Raw genomic sequence first — 18,658 nt, 5'->3', positions numbered from 1 at the left:
TTGAAAATGTTCACTTAGCCTTTTATTGCTCTGACAATCTAGACTCTGTTCTTATTAGGCTCGTTCCTTTAGGCTCTTGAAAGAGAAGAAAATTAGGCTATTTCCATTGCACAGAACTACACTGGGCGAGGATAGAAGATTAGAGTTTGCTCAGAAAGGCTGAAGGGCCAAAGTTGAACGCAAGAGGAAAGAGCATCCTCAGGCAATCTACAGAGCACACACAAAGCCTCTCTGTCAGCTGCTGGCATCTCACAGCCTTTTTCCTGCCAACTGATGCAGTATCCTTTCAAGACAATGGAAAAAGAGCAACAAAAATTAATATGTTCTATTTACAAGTAGCTGAGACAAGTGACCACCCCTTAAGCCTGACTGGCAACTACAGAGGGAATGTTTCAGGGTCAGAGGCGAGACTAAGGAAGATCACTAGACTGGAATCAAGATCAGTATAAAGCAGAATTAACATGACAGGTGATGGAACCAAGCTGTGAAGCTGCACTATATTTTAAACTTAATTGGGAAATTGGAATAAAACATTTAGCACACCGCAGATAGTAAACAAAGCAGTTTACCATTTGCCAAATTGTTCATATTACTATTCTCTACCACTAAAGTGAAACTTAAAGGGGTTGTTCACCTTCCAAAACTTTTTCAGTTCAGTTGGTTTCAGATAGTTCACCAGAAAATGTTTTCCAATTACTTTCTTTAAACTAATATTGAAGTGAAAGTGCAATTTTTTTTTTACCTTTGTAAAGCTGCTATGGGACGGGGGTTGCCGACTCTCTGAACTCTTCTGAATTGATGCATTTAGTCGATACATTTCTTATCTTTTTCCCTGCTGAGCAGAATCCCTACATTTCATTACAAGGCAGCTGTTAGAATTGATACAATAGTTGCTAATACTCCAGAGATGCTGCTGCGAAATGTATCAACTAAATGTTGCAAAACTGTAACAGCTCAGAATCTGCACCTGGATCACTGAGCTGCCAGACTGAGATTTTGGAAAAATGGTAAAAAATAAAAAATGGAAAGCAATTTTTAAAAAGTCTTTATTTCTGGAGAACTATCTGAAAACAACTCAACTGAAAAAGTGTTTGGAAGGCGAACAACCCCTTTAAAATGCTAAATGACTATGGCTAATGGCAAAGGCAGCAGCTTCTCCACCACAGATTTTCTGCCAGTTGAGAAACTGCTGATCCATATTTCATCCATTATTTTGTAACGGTACGCAAATGCCTTTTGTTAGGGTCAGTGAACTAAAAAAAAAGTTAATGAATTAAAAAAGAGGAAAAAGTACCCCACTAGCTTCCAACTCGCTCAGCAGTCTCTGGTAGTTTAAGGGTAAGGCCACACTAAGCGATAGCGCGGCGATTTGACTCGCCGCGACTATTCGCCGCGACTTTTAATCCTCAATCGCTGGCGAAACTTTGGCGCTGGCGTCTATGGGGAATCGCTGCGTAAAAACACACGCGGCGATCTTTTTTCTATTGTCGCTCGAAATCGCCTCGCTAGGCGATTTCGAGCGACAATAGAAAAAAGATCGCCGCGTGTGTTTTTACGCTGGCGATTTTGCGCGATTTCCCATAGACGCCAGCGCCAAAGTTTCGCCAGCGATTGAGGATTAAAAGTCGCGGCGAATAGTCGCGGCGAGTCAAATCGCCGCGCTATCGCTTAGTGTGGCCTTACCCTAAAGATACCTAATTATAATAATCTCAATTGCGTGCAAATTTACTAATTATTTTATAATAATCTTATAAATTCAAAAAGTGCTTGTGCTATAATTTAACCGGTTAAAATCCCAATTGATTATGAATTAATTAAATAAATGTGATACAATTCATTCTATTATATATGCAGGGGTTAAGAAAAATTGGTACTAATATGCCCTAAGCTATAATCAATTCTATTTCACGATAGTGTATATCCTTTTGCAACAAGGTGTATTAGTCTAAAATTTAATAGTAACCCCCTCCAATCACTTTAAGTTAGTGATTGGAGGGGGTTACTATTAAATTTTAGACTAATACACCTTGTTGCAAAAGGATATACACTATCGTGAAATAGAATTGATTATAGCTAAGGGCATATTAGTACCAATTTTTCTTAACCCCTGCATATATAATAGAATGAATTGTATCACATTTATTTAATTAATTCATAATCAATTGGGATTTTAACCGGTTAAATTATAGCACAAGCACTTTTTGAATTTATAAGATTATTATAAAATAATTAGTAAATTTGCACGCAATTGAGATTATTATAATTAGGTAGCTTTAAACTACCAGAGACTGCTGAGCGAGTTGGAAGCTAGTGGGGTACTTTTTCCTCTTTTTTAATTCATTAACTTGTACTGACTAAGGTCAGACCTCCGCTTCTACCGCAGGATAAATTTATTTAATAAGGGATCACTTTTTTTGTTTGATTGTAAAAAAACAAGTTAATCATGTAACTGGAAATTGTCCTAGAATTACATTTTAAGGTAAAATTTCTCTTTCTAATCTACATATATTAAATATATTGTTAAAATATGTTGATAGCAGGCTATAGGGCTCATTTATAAATTCACCTACAAATTGCCATGTTTCTTTGTCCAAAGTTGTATTTTTCCCAAACTCCCAGCGTAAATAAAGGTACATGCCAAATGACAGCTGAAATATTGTCACATGTTAGCTACCAGTGGTGGCTCTTGAAGGGATCATAGTTGTTTACTTTCACAACTAGAAAGTCATAGGTTTATTCCTAGCTGTTTTGTATTGTCTAGGGCCCCCCAAACATCTAAATCTGCTCTAGATTAATGACCAATTGTTTCTGTTTGTGGCTTGAAAACTGTTCCTGTACATAATATTCTTAGTTATAAGAAGATAATGACCCTCTTTTTGTATGAGATTAGACCACATGTGTTTTTTATAAAGTGCCACGTGCAGTGTTTTCATATTGCTACAGCCAAACATTCTGGGAATCAGCCAGTTATGCTGCTCTCCACAATTTCTGATACTCAGTATAATTTGACTAAAAAGTCATATAATTAAGCAATACTACTTATGTAATTATTTTAGCTTTGCCACCACAGCTTCACAATTTTTTTCAAGAAAAATGACATGAAAATGAGGAAAACCAAACTTCATAAATAAGAGATGTCTAGCTTATGAGCCTTCAGTTGCTATTACCACTCCCTGCAGTCCCTAAGGGCTATTCCACACGGGGAGATAGCGACGCGTTTGCGGTCGCGGCGACAAAGCGCCGCGACAGTCGCCGCGACCGGCGCAGGCGACAGTTTTGTATGGGCGCCTATGTAAAAACGCCTGTGCTAACCACACGAGGCGATGCGCTTTTCAACAGTCGCCTGAAAATGCCTCGCCAGGCTTTTTCAGGCGACTGTTGAAAAGCGCATCGCCTCGTGTGGTTAGCACAGGCGTTTTTACATAGGCGCCCATACAAAACTGTCGCCTGCGCCGGTCGCGGAGCTTTGTCGCCGCGACCGCAAACGCGTCGCTATCTCCCCGTGTGGACTAGCCCTAACTAGTATGCTCGGAGTCTGAACTTCACAAAATCTTTCCCATAGTTTGGAAATGCCTGACCTTAATCCTAAATAGGTCTACCAATTACACAAGGTAATTAACAGGTAATTTGCATGTATACAAAGTCCATCAAGTTCAAGCCCTCCAAATGAAATCAAGCTCACATACATAAACACACTCAATCGGCATACACTCACATATACTATATAGAGTAGACCAATATCTATACCAGGGCTCCTCTTTACTTCAGTCACTCTCCATAATGGTTAAGCCAACTAAATGCTGTCCTACTTCACAGTTGGGAGGGGTTGCTGTTTCCCTATCCAAGTAAATGTGTTCCCTGGAAGTTCTGTAGTTGGCCAGGGCTGTCATGTGTAATAGTCTTTAAATAGTGGAGTCACCATGTGATCAGTCTGTTTGTACCCCATTTGATGGCTAACTTGGGGGCAATGGCAGCCAGTTTAAGGGGGTTTAAGGGGGCTATAGTTCTCCTTTAAGAGTTGAAATCTGATCTGAATTTCTGCTCTTCTATTGTAGAGAATATGTTTGTACTCTCTAGTTAGTGCTGAGGGGGTGGCAAAGGAAAGGCTACCTCAAGACTACAAGGGGTCTAGAAATGCTCCTGCTCCAGATAAAACTGACCTTAGTATGTGTGAATGTGATAAGAAGATTCGATTGTAAACTCCACTGGAGCAGATGTGAATGATGTATAACCTCTTTTAAATCCTATGGATTATGTTGGTGCTAATTAAATAAAGGATAATAATAATATTGTAGCCTTTTAAATATGTGTAGCACAGTCATCAAAGTAAACCTAGTAGCAGTGTCAGACTGGGACACCAGGGGCCCACCCAAAAACCTTAGACATGGGGCCCACCAAAAACCTTAGACCAGGGGCCCACTCTCAGTATTATTATTCTCTCATCACTCAACCTCTATTCTTCTATAGTCTCTATTCTTTACATACTGTAATTGATTATTTCATCTATTTAGCCTCTTTTTCTCATAGAAATAGGGAATGACCATGAAATAGGCTAAATGTTTAGAAGCACAAGGGCCCACCAGGACTTTTCCTGGTATCCCGGTGGGCCAGTCCGACACTGCCTAGTAGTGACGCAAATGTTATTATACCATATAGCCCAACATCAGTCCTTGCTAGCCGGTCTGTTATTATGATTCCACAAATGTGCATGTTATCATGTAATATTTGTACCAATTTTGCAAATCTTTTTCACACTAGAAGATATGGCAAGTTGGACACATTATTACAAACCAAAGTCAAGGAGCTGTTTGTACTATTAATTCTTATCTATTAGGTTTTGGCATGCTGCAAGAACAGTTGCACCAAAAAACTGAATTATTAATAGGAATATATTTCCTATTTAAACCAGACTGTGCAAATCACATGATCATGTGACTCAGCTGCACAAGGATTCTGTCCAAAAAAGTTAGAAATACCAAAAGAAGGAAGTGTGGTTTAAGAGCAAAATAGAATAATATTGTTTTAAATTGCTTTTTTCTGTTTTAGCTTCACTGTTTGAAAACTGGGTTGCAGTCAGTTTTTACACACCACTGTGGCTTTAAGCAGCATGAGTAAGACCACAAGAAAGTTGCTGGAGAATCATATATTCATGTTTAACTGGTTTGCAGAGAGCAGCAAAGAATGATGTAGATGTTGCATTTCCTGCAGAAGTCTGACACTTTCCTGTTTTTTTAAAGGAGGTATCAATATCACTTTTATTTTAACATTTTTAACAAACATGTGCCCTTGCCCAACCCCATCCTACACATACCTTCCAGTGCTGCACTTTTATAGTTACTAGAGCTAATCTATCATGCAGTGTCCTGTTTTTTGCACTTTGCCCACAGCTCTTTGCCCCTTAGAATGGATGCATAGAGCTGCTCCTGTGATCAACAACATGGTATTCAGAGAGTAGTGGTGTAACTAGATGTTACTGGACCCCAAGGCAAATTAATTTTAGGGCCCCCAACATATTCAGAGATTGTCCTGTTTTACCAAGGGGTTGTTCAGCTTCAAGTTAACTTTTAGTATTATGTTTAGGGTGATATTCAGAGACAATTTGCATTCGGTTTTCATTTTTTATTATTTGTGGTTTTTGAGTTATTTAGCTTGGTAGCTCTCAAGTTTGCAATTTCAGCAATCTGGTTACTAGGGTCCAAATTACCCTAGCAACCATGCATTGATTTAAATAAGAAACGGAAATATGAATATGAGAGGCCTGAATAGAAAGTCATAAAAAGTAGCGATAACAATACATTTGTAGCCTTACAGAGCATTTGTTTTTTTAGATGGGGTCACTGACCCCTATTTGAAACCTGGAAAGAGTCAGAAGAAAAGGGCAAATAATTCAAAAACTATCAAAAATAAATAATGAAGACCAATAGAAAAGTTGCTTGGAATTTGCCATTCTATAACGTACTAAAAGTTAACTTAAAGGTGAACCACCCCTTTAATTAGGGCCTCTTGGGGTCCCTATACCTCCTGCCCCCCTGCAGCTGCAGGGTCTGCTTCCTCTGTAGTTACACCTCTGTCAATGAGGGTAGTGTCCCATTCAATGTCTCCTAGTTTGAGTACCATGCAGACATGCAGTATAGAATGTCTATAGCAGGCAATTATTACAGGGCTGCCTTGAATCCAACAACTACTCCTATTCTGCAAGAGGGCTAAGAGTTCCAGGTCTACTGTATATTTCTCATTTTTAATCCTCTTAAGACTGCAACCCTACAACATTTAGCTGCTGGCTTATTGTACAACTGTCTTGTAGTGCAATTTCTTGTCTTGTAGGGGCAGTGCCTAGTTAGAAAAAGGGTTTTGGTATGACAGTGTCACTTTAAAGGAGAACTTAACCCCCCCCCCCGAAATAAGAAAAGCCCCATCCACTAGCCTGAACAGTTCCCCATCCCTGCTTTCTCTCCGCATAATGCATTCGTGCAAAAAGTGTCCCTGAATGTCAATCTCACTTCTCTATGTAGAGTAGCGGAGCTCAAAGGCGCTGTCTTCCTCATTAGAGTGAATATGGTTATAACCACTGCATTTGCTACTTTATGAAAGTGCACAAAGCAATGTGATTGATTCAAGCATGTACCATTTGAAATATATGAGCAGATAAATAGCTGGTGTTGGTTCAGAGAGGCAAATAATGAGATACTACCACAATGGATATCCATATGATGGCTCCTCGGGGGTTTAGCTGTGGGAAGGTATATACAGGAACTGTAGCTGAGCAGTTTAGGTATGCAATTTAGTTAATGTAAATACAAAAGTTTAGGATGTTAAAAACAGATACAGTATTATACCTGGTCCCCCATTAATAACAGGACTGTGGCATAAGGATGGAACCTTTCTTCCCAAATAGTAGCACTTGTTCTTGTGTAGTAGCGTAACTACGACAATACAGACCTGGCGACCACGGAGGGGTCTGGGGCAGAGGGGAGCATGAGCGCAATGGCGTAACTAGATGTTACTAGGCCCCACATCAAATTAATTAGGGCCTCATGGGGCCCCTACACCTCCTGGCCCCCTGCAGCCACTGGGTCTGCTTCCTCTGTATTTGCGTCCCTGCCTCAGCGGACACTGGGTCTGTTGCATGGTTTTTGGCTCCACGCAGGGTCGGACATCAGGACAAAAATCGGGTGGGACGCGGCTCCTGTGGGCCCACTGACCCCGACCCGTTCCCTGACCGAATTCAGTATTCCTACCCACGACTTCCCTCTCTGGCCCAGTTGCAGCAAAAAAAAAACAGGTATGCGCATGCGGTGGTGAGTGGCGTGGTTCAAGGTGGGTTGTGGCTGGGGCTTGAGGCATGAAAGGGGTTTTGCAGCGGGGTCAGTCCAACCCTGGCTCTGCTGGCCTGCCAGGTACTAGAAGGATCACCGGCACACAGGCACCGCATTAATAAAATTGCAAGGGCTTGCCCTGCTAACTTCGGGCTACATCGGAAAACAAAACAATCCGAGTGCTAGATTTACGTTCTAGCCAGTGAGAAGTCAGTTTGGGGAGATAAGTCGCCAGAAGAAGAAACGATTTGTCGCTGGGCGACTAATCTCCAGAAATCGCAGCATGTTTCTGCCCTAAGTAAGGACACACGAGGAGATTCAGGGAGATTTTGTCGCCTGGCTACTAATCTCCTTGTCTTCTGAAATTGCCACTGAGGCAACTTTGGGCAACTATTGAAAACGCATCACCGTGTGTGCATTAGCGCAGGCGACTTTTCATTGTAGCCTATGGGGAAAAACGCTGAGGCAGTTCAGGGAGATAGTTGCTCAAAAGACAAGGAGATTAGTAGCCAGGCGACAAAATCTCCCTGAATCTCCTCGTGTGTCCTTACCCTTAAGAGACATTGTAGACAGTAAGATTTGTCACAAGTCAATTTTAGAAGAATTCTGAAAGCAGAAGCAACTTTTTGCAGACCAGCGATTTACATTACTGCGGGTGAGAAAGCGTTTTCTGAAGATTTCTCGCCCACTGTGGGGCAACATATTTCTGTCTTCCATCAGCCTAACAGAAGCTGTGAGGGACTTTGTGGGCTTTGCCAATCAATGATTCTCCTACAAACCTGCCATTACCTTGGCACCTGTATACTCTAGCAAACAGGATGCAACAAACAAACCTTCCAGCAAAGAAGAGCGGGACAACTCGCCGTGATCCTCAGGGAAAGAGTCGAGCAGCCTCCTGAAGAGTCGCCCCAGGTCCGAGTAGCTCCTGTGCAAGTACAATATGTTCCTGTCTGACCATTCTGTCCGGATCTCGAAGAACTCCTCCTCGTCCCCCTTGCGATTAATGATAAGTCTCCTGATCCCGTTCACCCAGCAGTCCTTCACAAACATATTCACCAGGGAGGTACCCTCAAAAACAGCCGATGCCATCCTCACCCCTCGCCAGGCCGTCGCACCCACATCCCAACAGGAGACGCAAGAGGCACCAGGGTTAGTTACAAAGCTTGGCGCGGCTTCTGTCGCTCACTTCCAAGGAATCCAGATGCTCTTATGTTAGCGCATCGCACTTACTCCGGCCGATAGTGTTCAGGGACTGAGCAGATCCTTGCGCTGTCAGTCGATAATTCTGTTCAGTTACCCTGCCAGTGTATTCCAGCCAAGTGTCGCTCAAGCCCCTATCCAAGTGAGCACATCAGTCGCACAGACTCCTTCTGTCCTTATATTATCGCACATAAAAGCCACATTGTGCAACACATCCCTGCATAGTTAGGAGAAGCCCCATGTGTCTCCAATAAAGCACAAAGCCGCTCCTGGGAGTTTGTCCAAAGTTAGCACTTGTGAGAATGTTCCCCGGGGCGAGCTGCTGAGAGAGTCGCAGTAGAGGAAGATGCAGAGCGGGTGCAACTGTCAGGAGAAGGGCTGTGGCAGCTACGTGTCCGCTTCACTTCTTGCTTCCCACCCCCAGTCTGCCTGTGTGTGTCTCCTAGTGTTACAGAACAGACCGGACCTCCCTCTCTCCCACATCACTGATGGCTGTACAGACCGGGGCTCCTCACAACTTTCCAGCTGTGTATTTGCAAAAAGTGGGTTTGGCTTCTCCATGCGAGGAATGCTGAACCCTCCACAGTGAGGTCAGGCCTTGAGCAAGGCGATCTCACCACAGGGATGTCACATGCCAGGTTAGGGCCCTTCCAGCACCGCCCTCCTGTGCCCTCCCTCCCTGAAACACTGCTTTCTGTGTTTAACTAAAGGTGGCCATACACGGGCCGATAAAAGCTGCCGACAGACCAAGTCGGCAGCTTATTGGCCCGTGTATGGGGGCCCCGACGGGCTTCCCCGATCGAGATCTGGCCGAAAGTCGGCCAGATCTCGATCGGATGGGGTTAAAAATCCCGTCGGATCGCGGCCGCATCTGTTCGTTGATGCGGTCCCGCGATCCGACCGCCCGTTTGGCGAACGCTAGGATCCGATCGTTGGGCCCTAGGGCCCACGATCGGATCAGCCCGATATTGCCCACCTCAAGGTGGGCATATCGGAGGGAGATCCGCTCGTTTGGCGACATCGGTCATATCATGAGGGTCATATCATGGGACGATTACTTTCCATGCTAAATAGTCACCACTCACCACTTTCCGTTAAAGCTAGAAGACAAAGCCCATATGTCACTTGTTTTGGTCTGGGTAGTAATAACTTAGGCTATGGCCTGTACACACATATAGCGGCCTCTCTATTCTTCAAATGATGCGATTCATAATTTTTAGGCCCTTGGTTTGCCACACTTTCACCCCACCTTCTGCTTTACATCTCCTCTTAATTAAGGAGACTTGGTTGGGAGCTCCAGCAGCTGGAGACAAGCCTGACACAATATTTGTGTCATCCATAGCTGTTTACTACCTACTGTATACAAAGGCAGACATTTACTGCTGGTTGTGACACTGAAAGAAATATTGCAAATAATATACACTGCTATTCTTAAAAATCATGCAGGTGGCCCACCAGATAATTCTGGTTTGTAAACTGAGCATGCAATTCAGTAGCTGCAAATAAGGAATATACAGTAGCAATTGCTGAGTTTTTACTTTTGGTTTAAAGGTGCTTGTTAAATTAACAATGATACCAAGTAACACATCTGTCATGTACTGAATGTGGGAAGGGGTGTCCCTGGTGGAGATTGAGTATTGTGGGGGACCCAGTTCAGTATCATATGGAGCATGGAGGCCTTAGGTGAGTGACTTTTGTTTTATATAAACTAAAGCAAAAATAAACACTCTCTCTCCTGTAAAGCATCTTAGGGACTGCCATTGCCCCCAGTTTCCAAGCAGACCTCTATTCCAGGATTGGCAATTTGTGCATTCTGGCAAATGCCAGAGAAGCAGCTGTAAGATGCCAAAGACAGTCACTATTTAGTGAAGTGGCGGAGGGCTTCTGTGTACTTCAAATGCCAGGACCAATTTTGATTCCCAGTCCAGTCCTGCCAAATTCTGCTAATAAGTGGTCAGTTAGTTTCTCTGGACACAGTGATCACTAACCAGTGGCTTTCAAGCAACATGCTCATCACCAACCCCATGGATATTGCTCCCAGTGGTCTCAAAGCTGGTGCTTATTTTTTAGTCTCTTGCTTCTTGCAGGCAAGCTTTAGCCTGCAAGTTACTAATGGCAGCAATAAATGGCTCCTAGTAACTTCAAGAACCAAAATTCTGATTTATAAATCTGAATTACTGCTCTTTCAGTGCAGAGACTACAAATGCATGCATGCAGGCCCGGACTGGCAATCTGTGGGTTCTGGCAAATGCCAGAAGGGCTGCTATAAGGTGCCATAGAAAGTCAGTAATTAGTGGGCTGGTGGGGGCTGTTTGGGCCTCTCTATGGGCTGATTGGGCCTCTGTGTACCTGAAATGCCAGGGCCTATTTTAATTCTCAGTCCGGACCTGCATGCATGCATGCAAAAGGCCACCTCAGGACTCCAGGCCCCCAGAAATGCACCTGCCACAGGTACTTTTCATGCTTGTGTTGCTCCCCAACTCTTTTAACATTTGAATGTGGATCATGGGTAAAAAAGTTGGGGACCTCTGTCTTAAGCTAGCCATCCAAGCATTTGCTGTAACGTGTACTTAGGGCCAGAACTAGGGGTAGGCAGAAGAGGCACCTGCCTAGGGCGCAACAAAGGTGCCTCTTGAAGGCTTTTTGCCTACCCCTAGTCCAGGTTTGATTTACACCTTTGTTGCAAAAAAGGGCTCATTGCTGAATGTAGACAATGGGCACTGTAATGCCATGTACTGTAAGACATAATATTGCAAATGGAACTCTCGCTTTAGTTGGAACTTGTAGATTGAGCCATTGATACAGATATTAGCAAAACACTAAGGATGACAGTGCTACTCTACCTAAATATTATATGTGTATTTTAAATAATTATACTTTCTGTATAAAACTTTATATCTTTAATATTAGAATACTTGAGTTTTGGTATGACAGTGTCCCTTTAACTGACTACTATTAGAGGGATTTGTGTCCTAGGACAGGGATAGATTATCTACAGCACTGACCATGTAATCTGAGTGTCATAGAATCAGATTTGGCTATAATATGGTGATTGTAGGTTTAACAAACAAAATGAACAAATGAGCATGGATATCACTATCCAGAACATATGGGCATCTCTCTAATCAAGTCTGGACTGGAATTCTGTATACTCCCTGGCATTTCAAGTACACAAGGGCCTTAAACAGCTCCTTATCAGCCCACTGAATAGTGACTGTATATGGAATATGCCACAATCCATATAGGGTTGGCACTTTTTATAAAAAAAATTTACCGGCTGCCGGGGGGCGGGGCCTCAAAGGGGCGGGATGTGACGTCAAAAGGGGCGTGACCACGCCACGGACACTAGAAGAGGCAAAAGAAAAGGTAAGTTTACAGGGGGGCGGGCCGAGGGGGTCTTTTTAAGGGTATTACAAATTTACCGGCAGTTACATTGCCAGTAAATTTGTAATACCAGCCCCGGCCTTGGCAGGTATTTTACCGGCTAGGCCAGTAAAATACCGGCCGGGTGGCGACCCTAAATCCATAGCTTGCCAGTCTGTGCAGTTTTTCCATGGTCCAGTGCAGTTTTCTCAAAACAGGAGCATCAGCCCCAATTATAGTATCATGGAAAGTTGCTTAGAATTACCCTTTTGTATTTTGAGAAAAAAAAGATTTTCGGGTGGAGATCCCTTTTATGCAATTCAGGGGCTACTGCTGTGTGTAAAGCCTTCACTTAACATTACATGTGAATTAGCAAGACAACTGTTTAGAAATAAATCTTTGCATTTATTTTGAAGCTGTGGTCAGACCAAAACATGCATTCCAGGCAGATACATAAGCACAAAGATCAGACACTGAAAACCATTACTGCAACCCAAACATTTCTCAGACGAAAGCACATCCCGTAATTCACAAAGCTCTTTATTTATGTTCCATACAAAAATAAACGATTTATAGTTATAGAATAGTGCAATACAGATTTCCCCCCAAAAACATATTCAGTGAGTTAATATTTTTATTTACCATTGAATTGATATAGAAAGATAAAAAATAGGGTTATTTTTGTGTGTCATTTTCTGTTTTTAACCATGTGAGCATAAAGGAAGGTGGTCAGACACAGGGAGGTACTGATGTCAGTGGGTTGGATGTGGCCAGATGATCACAAGCACTGGCGAAATGAGAAGTTACCGAGCACCACAGCAGAATTATTTTAGGACAGGTTACAATATATAGTGAATAAAGTATCCCCTCTTGTAAAATAATTATTATAAAAAATTATTATAAGTTACAGAGGAGTTCCTTGACTCCTTTTTTTTTTATTGTTTTTATACAGGTCATGGAACTCCGAGGTGACTTCATATTTTGCAACAGGGGGTACTTTATTTATTATAATACACAAGTTTCAGTAAGTCATGTGGCAGAAATGACCACTAAACTCAGATGATAACCGATGACATCACTAAGCACCGTTTATAAGGATATACAAATACAAGAGGTCCTCTGCACTCAACCTATTATCAATATATTTAAGACATTGAGACATTTTGTGCATACAGCTACTAAAAAATGCCTTACCCTTTAAACAAAACAGGGATTGTTTGTCCATATATTGCAATATATTTAAGCTGGCCAAAGTCATACCATATCTGGACAGTCCTGCCTTCAAATTGTATCCGATTCATTAAGAATTCTATTACTTCAATATACATTTTACAAAGGGACTAAGTTTTACCTGCAGTTTACATGCTGCTTTTAAAGTAAAACTCCCAAACTTGGCTGCCCTTTTATTAGACACCAGTGGGATCACCTGCCTATAGCTGGGAAGGGTGGGAGCTACAACAAGGAGCTGGTCACTGCTCCTGTATAAACTATAACAAACAAGGGAGTTTGTGCTCACCACTCATTTTTAAAAACCATTAGGCGGGTGCAATGAGGCTGTGCCTACAAAAAACATATAGACAAATACAAAGTCCTCTGCACTCAACCCATTATCAATATATTTAAGACATTGAGACATTTTGTGCATACAGCTACTAAAAAATGTCTTATTCCTTAAACATATATTGCATACTATTTAAGCAGGCCAACTACATCAAAGTCATCCCATATCTGGCCATTCCTACACTCAAATTGCATCAGACTCATTAAGAATTCTATTGCTTCATTAAACATTTTTACAAAGGAACTAAGTTTTACCTGCAACTTACTTGCTGCTTACTTACTTGTAGCTCCCACCCTTCCCAGCTATAGTCAGGTGATCCCACTGGTGGCTAATAAAAGGGTAACCAAGTTTGGAAGTTTTACTTTGAAAGTATATATATATATATATATATATATATATATATATATATATATATATATATATATATATATATATATATATATATATATATATATATATATATGATTTCCAGGGACAGACTCTAATTTTGGCTATTATTGTCAGTGGAAATGTGTTAGGACTATGGTTAGGAATTCCTTATGCCAAACTCATAATCCATATGTATATAGATACATTTTATGGTAGATTTTAGAGAATGAGAATATATCCTCCTCATGTGTGGTATAAAATACATGCAGATGTTGCAGAAGTGAAAATATTTAATGAAACACTGCGGTTATTATTTCATATGCTTTTGCTGCAAAATAGATTTCAGATGGAAACTATTGCAGATTAAAACTTAAAAATAAATGTTCCCAACATGTTCATTTAAAGAAAAACATTTGAGAATGCATTTTTTGTGATCATGGCATCTAGTATAAATAGTAAGTTTAATTAAATCTATATTATCCTGCTGGAAAAAGCTATCCTATGGGATCGATAAATGAATGGTACATGAATTCATTCCAGCATCTCACAGCATTCAATGGATCCCTGCTTCTCTCTTTTGTACACCGAATAGTGTCAGACACTGAAAAGTGTCACTAAATTGCATGATGTAATAACTGAAGTTAATATCTGTGGATACAGAATTAAATCAGTTATTTCCTTGCATTGCTGTGTAGTGGAAAAAAAAGAAAATGTGCATTGCATGGTGAACACTGGTTGAAATGGGTTTCGTATACAACTGCGTAATATGCCAGCCATATTATATATACAAATATTTTCATACCTTGCGGTTTTGCTTTATATTTGTGTATATTTCTACTCCTTTATGACAGTATTATAATCACATTAAAAGACTCCTATTAAATAGGAAGTTTGTTCCATTGCAGTACAGGAAATTTTCCTTCCTGTGCCCGAATTCCTTGTTTTCCCTTTTGCAAGGAACCATTGTCTTGGTGTTTGAAGGTTATACAGATATTTTCCAGTTACAGTGAAAGGGGCTCTGGTTTTCCAATGGTTATGTGAAAGAAAGTGTAACTCCTGTAACACGAAAGAATAACTGCCATCCATCACAAATTCTCAGAAAGAAAAGGTCCTGGTGTTGATATTGTTAGGATTTCCAAGGATACTCTGCGTCATTGGCTGTTTATCCTATAAGTCATCCTAAAGGAATTTCATCATTACAGTGTTCCTACTGAATCCTGTTCTGGAATGAGTTTGAGTTCAGAGAATAATTGGGAGTTTACAGGAGTTTATTACTTGGTACAGATTAATGTTTCCTCTAAGCTGTGCACTTGTTTGAATGCACACAAATTTGGAGACCAGTACACACAAAAAATTGTGGAGCGTGCAAAGAATTTTATGTGACAAAAATTCTGACCCAAGCATACATTTAAAAAAAAAAATGCTCACACAATTTAAAAATGTGAACAAAGAATACATTGTTTGTACACACAGCCAATAAGATATTAGAGGGAATATTGATGCCATTATAATATCCAGGGATTGCCTGGGGTTTTCTGGATAAGGGATATTTCCATAATTTAGATCATCATACCCTAAGTCTGCTAAAAAACATGGAAATATGAAAACCCAATAGGATTGTGTTGACACCAAAAGGGATTTATACTTAAGTAAGGATCGGGTACAAGCTACTGTTTTATTATTACAGAGCAAAAGGACCAGGCCCGAACTGGCAATCTGTGGGTTCTGGCAAATGCCAGAGGGGCTGCTATAAGGTGCCATAGAAAGTCAGTATTTAGTGGGCTGGTGGGGTTGTTTGGGCCTCTGTGTGGGCTGTTGGGCCTCTGTGTACCTGAAATGCCAGGGCCTATTTTAATTCTCAGTCCGGACCTGAAAAGGACAATTTAAATTTTTTTAATTACTTGCTTACAATGGACGGCCTTCTGTAACATCAGTAACATCAATTTTTTTTAAAAAATTTTTTGTCAGTATAGAACCCCCACAAAGACATATTAAACTTTTAAATCGCTAAGTCATTATTAAGAAATAACTTATCGAAACTCCACTTGGGCTCCTCTTCAGAAATGGCGACCCGGCAGCGATCCATCATGCGGTGCTCTATTTCCCCTTCCTGGCTATCTCCTATAATGAAAGCAGCGAGGAGAAATGGAGCACTGCACGATGGATCGATGGATCGCCTTTTCTGAAGAGGAGCAGAAGCTGAGTTTCGGTATTTCTTAATTTCTTGATAAAGACTTAGCAATTTAAAAGTTTCATTTGTCCTTTTGTTTTGTATAACAATTTTTTTTTTTTTTTTTTTTTAAATTGATGTTACTGGTCGTTTAAGGGATTCCATACCTGCCATGTTTTCTAATTACTGAGATGCATGCCACTTGTACTGTAATACTGCACTTCTGGTTCTAAATGTAGTGTATCTCAGCAGAGAGGCACAAGTCCTTGACACGTCAAAAGCACTGCCAGTCAGAAGGATTTGTTTTTTAGTGGCAGCCAAACGATAGCCAAACTTTTTAGTGTCATGGTACCCAAAATGTCTAGCACAAGAAGCAGCTTACAATTTGTTTGGGCTATCTAGAGCTATTAGTTTAACACAACAGTGCACATCAGTGTTTTCAGACACGAAGAAGCCCTGTCTATTGTACAGGTAGATCTTGGCCAACACAGAAATCAGTCAAGTGTCTCTCAACCAGAGTTAATAAATACAGTTATGTAGGTTATTAATAAATCAATTATCTTCACTTCAAATCCAGCCAGTTCATAACTGAAGAATTCTAGCAGTGGGTTTGTTTCTACATATAGGGCTAATTTTGCATAGTAAGGTACAGGTATAAGGTCAATAAGTAGTGCATTCATACAACATTCCTTCTCTGTATATTTGGATACATAAACGAATGCTGCCATATGAGGTTGTACACTATATAGACAGTATTTATTACTATTTACTGCTACAGTGACATCACTATATACCAGACTTATGACAAATGTGGTGTTTTGTGCACCACTTTCCTTCCATAATATTTGACTCCTTTTTAATTCAACTAATACAGACCAGAAGACAAAATATCTATTAAGCAATGTTTCAAGAAAAGAACATACAATACACTAGCTTATGAAATCTTTACCAGTAGAGCAAGCTTTAGAAATGAATTCCATAACTAACAAACAACTCTTTATATTACTGTGTCATTGGCCCAAAGAGTGTGAAACTACAAGAATGGAAAGGAAGAATATCTTTTAAGTAGAACCCAGCTGAAGTGTAAAAGAGAAGCTGGCAATCTAAACACGTGACGTCTCCTTCTTGTCAATATTATTAAAAGGAATTCCCCAAATATTCAAAAATTAAAAATTAAATCTAAATTTGAATTGATTTACATTCTACAAGCATAGTTGTGTTAGATATGTCTAACATCTTTTAATCTAGGTTTCTCTCATAACAAACTGTGTTGTAGTGATGTGCTCACACTCTTCTTCACGGGCGGGTGCGGGTTGAGCTCTTCTGCTGTCCTCGCCCACCACTGTCAAATGCTGGCTTCTGACTTCCAGGTTCGTCTTTTATGGATGCTGCACCTGCTCGCCCCACCCTTTTGTGATGTCATCGGTGGGGCGACGCGGGTCGGATGCGGGCGTGCGCGGGCAGGGTGCAGGTCGGGGAAATCCCAACCCGCACATCACTACTGTGTTGGGGCCCAGGTGCAGGATGTACACCGAAGCCAGTGTTGGGCTGGGACATAAGGGGCCCACCTCAAAACCTTAGACCAGGGGGCCCACCAAAGAACCATAGACCAGGGGCCCACTCTCAGTACTATAATTATTCTTCTCCTCACTCAGCCTCTATTCTCCTAGTATTAATTATTTGCATTCTCTAATCTATTATTCCATCTATTTAGCCTCTTTGTTCTCAAAGAAACAGGGAATAGCCATGAAATATGCCAAATATTTAGCAGCACAAGGGCCCCCTGACACCTGGGCCCACTGGGAGTTTTCCTGGTATGCCGGTGGGCCAGTCCGACACTGACCGAGGCCCCCCACAACCCACCCTTCAAGCTCACATGTATGGACAAATTCGTCCAGCGGGCCCCAAGGGATCACTTCTGATAGTTACATCACTAAACTGTTCACTTACCACCACCCAGTAGCTGTAATCACCACTTGAAAATATAAAGGGTGATAGCAGCATCTTTTTAAATAACACTGTGCATGCTATAGCCTCAAAAAATGATAATATGCATATACAACTTCTTATCCTACTTTTATTTTGTCTTTGACAATAAAGTATGAGAAACATTATTGTTATAACAGAATATTCATATCAGCAGCATTTACAAACCCAATCCTATATTGATTTAATCTGCTGAAAAACAAAAATTTCCATGTACAGGCATGAGATCTGCATTGTAATTCTTTTTGCATTTCACAAATCTTTTTGATGGTGTAACTTACTTCTAAATCAAGCAGTTTTCTGCTAGATCTATTTCTAGACCAAGCAGTTTGTAAAGAGTTAAATTTTATTTTTGGAATGTGACTAATGTGCATGAATGCATTAGGATTGCATGCTGGTGGGTTGAAGGGACTTTTTGGCTCCTATGTATTGTCTAGCCACAAACAGAAAATTAAGTATTTCAACATAGTTTTCTTTTTAAATAGGATCTAGCTGAAGTGGGTAGACAACAAACAAATTACATTTTTACTGGTATGAAACATTTTAGTTGAGAGGATAATGTATAAACTAACATTAAATCCCCCTTCCTCATGGTCAGCACTGGAAGCAGGCAAATGGTAAATGCCACCAAATGAGATTTTTAGTTTTTAGAGTAGGGCTTTTTTTTCCTGTTGAAAGTTAATAGCTACCCAT

The 18,658-nt window shown here is 40.9% G+C and overlaps 1 protein-coding gene across 1 annotated transcript in view; it reads right to left on the bottom strand.

Annotated features, from left to right (window-relative positions):
• pxdc1.L (PX domain containing 1 L homeolog) overlaps positions 1-9,140 on the bottom strand; it is a 31,370-nt gene extending 22,230 nt beyond the window's left edge. Inside the window, exon 1 of the mRNA XM_018267748.2 lies at positions 8,150-9,140. Within this exon, the coding sequence (XP_018123237.1) occupies positions 8,150-8,405 (256 nt within the window). The 5' untranslated portion in view covers positions 8,406-9,140. The remainder of the gene's footprint in view (positions 1-8,149) is intronic.
• Positions 9,141-18,658: the final 9,518 nt, after the last annotated feature.

This window comes from Xenopus laevis, chromosome 6L (genome assembly GCF_017654675.1).
Source record: "Xenopus laevis strain J_2021 chromosome 6L, Xenopus_laevis_v10.1, whole genome shotgun sequence".
Taxonomy (NCBI): Eukaryota; Metazoa; Chordata; class Amphibia; order Anura; family Pipidae; genus Xenopus; species Xenopus laevis.
This window is presented reverse-complemented; position numbering and strand designations above follow the sequence as displayed.